General features: G+C 48.9%; 1 protein-coding gene across 1 annotated transcript; it reads right to left on the minus strand.

The window, feature by feature from the left end:
• Positions 1 to 219: 219 nt before the first annotated feature.
• LOC103629661 (aluminum-activated malate transporter 12) lies at positions 220 to 2,714 on the minus strand. The gene is made up of 6 exons (XM_008650763.2): positions 2,313 to 2,714; positions 2,074 to 2,214; positions 1,679 to 1,951; positions 1,438 to 1,565; positions 1,104 to 1,247; positions 220 to 1,006 (listed from the first exon to the last, which is right to left on the minus strand). The coding sequence occupies exons 1-6, from the start codon at positions 2,596 to 2,598 to the stop codon at positions 353 to 355; spliced, it is 1,626 nt and encodes a 541-aa protein (XP_008648985.1). The 5' UTR covers positions 2,599 to 2,714; the 3' UTR covers positions 220 to 352.
• Between the last annotated feature and the right edge of the window lie 219 nt (positions 2,715 to 2,933).

The raw sequence follows: 2,933 nt of genomic DNA on the forward strand, positions 1-2,933 counted from the left end.
CCTTAGTTCGTTTTATATTTATCTCTTATTTTGTAATAAGTCTTCCGCTATGTAATAAATACTCTGATGATTTATGACATTTATCTCTATACACTCTGTTATTATATATGTTGTCTTCTTGGCGCATGTATGAGATGCACCCGGCTTTGTCCTTTAAAACCGGGTGTTACATTTACGCATCGGCAACCGATTAGTTATTTATAAATCGGAAGAGAGAGAGAGAGTATTATTGGAAATCCACTATCCATGTTTTCTATGAAAAAGAGTAAAATGCATCTCTCTTCCCAGACGGCTGCTTTTTATATAGGAAATGAACAGAAATATTCCAGCCTACAATCTCAGAATGGAGCCCTCATTCAGCTGCAGCAGAAACAGGGTGTAACGCCGCAGCATTACTGTTCCTCGTCTTCTCCTTGCTACCGAGATCGACGATCAGGTGATTATGCCCAGTAGCGAGCTCTCTGAAGTTCGCAACCCGCTCCAGGTTCTTCACTTCCTCTATCACCAGCTCCAGCCGCACCACCATCTCCACCAGCAGCGACGCGAACGCGGCGAACGGCAGCGCCTCGGAGAACTCGAGGCTCGTGATGGCGATCTTGCTGAGCGTCGGCCGCAGCAAGCCGCCGCTCCTCTCGCTGCGATCCGACGGCGGCGGCGGTTGGTCTGACCGGGCGTTCCTCGTCTCGGACAGCGCTGTCGCGTCGGTCTTGAACGAGCGAAGAGCTGCTCTCGACGCGGAAAGCTTCCCGGACCCGGAGTTCAGTTCCATCAGCAGCACCCGCTTGTTGGCGGCGCACGCGTGCTTGGAGCCGAGGAAGAGCCGCGGCTGTGACCTGATGGCGGAGTTCAGATCCTGCAGCGCTTCGTGGAGATGGTCGGAGAGCACGTCGGGGGCGCACCGCCGGTGATGCTTTATGCTCGCTGCAAGCTCCTGCAGGACCTTGGCTACTTCTCGTGCAACTCTTGTGCATGGGCCTCGGAACAGCGATCTCACGGACGGCGGAGTCTTGAACACCGACGAGGAAAAAGATCACAATGTGATCATGGTATTTTATTATGGAGGTTTAATTTGTTGCTTATATGCAAATAAAGTTGTCTTGTACCTGAACCTCAGATTCCAGACACCCATGAAGTGCAGCAACCGTGTAGGCGAAGTGCCTGAGCACGGACCCGAGCTTCACGTACTTCTGCCATGGGTAGCTGTAACAATGCATCGAGTGTCTTGGCTCCCAGCTCGCATAGTGTGCCTGGAGATTTCGATAACAATGTTCAAGGTACCATTAGACGTGCATATCATCAATATTACTCTTGACTTCTTGAGAGAATCGCAAAAAAAAAAAAGGTGATCTTGAGATGGAAACTGCAGGATGCAGTACCAGTACTGCAGAGGATCTCGTTGCAAAGAAAAGGGGGGTGGGGGAGCTGCTTAGTGCTTACTAGGGTCTCATCACTGGACTTTGAGTCCAAGACTGCTCTATAGCCGATCTGAATGGAAGCTCTTGCTTCCTGCTTGCCAAGAACGTCGTCGCCTTCATCCTGGTCTCGGAAATACTCATTCACACAAGCTGCAACCTTTCTTCGGTAAGAATTAATTTGCGGTAAGTTTTGATAACAATCTCTACGAGCTTTTAATAATAATAATAATCTATAAGATACACAGTACTAGCTAGGCATCCACCTTCAATTGACGTCGCCAATCCTTGGAATTTGCCAACGGTGCTACTGTGGAGGTCTTCTCCGGACCAGTTGGGCAACACCAAGAGACTCATGAACAGGCATATCGCGCAGCCAATGGCGATAGTACTCAGGCGGTCTCTCGTCAACGACACCACGTCCTGCTGCCGGTAGCTTGACACCGTGATCAGGTTGAAGGTCAGGAGGAAGATCAGCACACCGTAGTCGTAGCTCTTCTTGATCGCTGGGAAGAATCTGGTATATGTGGCGGCAAATCCTATCGTCCACAGGAAATTAACAAATAAAAGCAGCTAGCAGCTGAGTATTGCGTATATCATCCACATCGAGTTGCTTTGCTTGTGGCATGAAGAATCGGTTTGGTTTGCAGCAAGCACACACCTACTATGAACACCGAAGCCCCCACGATGAAAGCGCGCAGAACCTTCCCGGTTCCGGCTGCTACGAGCTCGATGAGAAGTGCTAGACAGCCTGCCAGCACTGTTCCCAGCCCTCTATTCAGCCCTTTGCATATGGTTGCTCCTGTTGATCAGCTCAGCATTCAACAATGGAAGAATAAATTAATGTTACCAGAAGTTTGATGTATATATACTTTTGTCGACCGATGTGAGTTAATTTACCTGCAGTGAATTCGAGCACGACGACTACGGTCATGACAGCCCACATTGCGTTCTTTCCGATCCCTTGGAAGAAAGGCTCGAGTATGTACAGGAGGGACACCAGCGTGAGAGCCGTCCCAGCCTTGAGAGCATGGACCGCTCTCCTTGGATCTTCGCTTCCGATGCTCCACGCATGTCTCCCCCACGAAGCTGGAATCCTGCCTACTGTCTTCGCCAGTGAGGTAAGCATCTGCAACAACGTGCTTTTCTTGTTGAAAGAACTCAGAGCAGAAGCCAGCATCCCCATGTCTACAACGAAGACGAAGATACCAATGCAATGGCGCCACGAGCTAAGAAACAACGGATGTTTCTCCCCTGTATATGTAAAAGGCGCTTCTTTTATACGTATGAAATCTAGCCTACTGAAATGCTGCAAGTAATAATACCATGCTTCGTTAATTCAACGGTGTTGCAAATAAAGCACTGCTCGTCGGGTGCTTTCTGGAACGACGTTGCAATCGTGTATTGCCTTTTCAAGTGATAGTTGCAGCTTTGCATGTGAGTTTCTCACAGTGTTCAGCTGCTAGCAACACAGAAGACCACACATTTCTCACCTTTAATTTTCTTTCTGACACTAATATA

Source organism: Zea mays, chromosome 6, assembly GCF_902167145.1.
Source record: "Zea mays cultivar B73 chromosome 6, Zm-B73-REFERENCE-NAM-5.0, whole genome shotgun sequence".
In the NCBI taxonomy this organism is placed as follows: Eukaryota; Viridiplantae; Streptophyta; class Magnoliopsida; order Poales; family Poaceae; genus Zea; species Zea mays.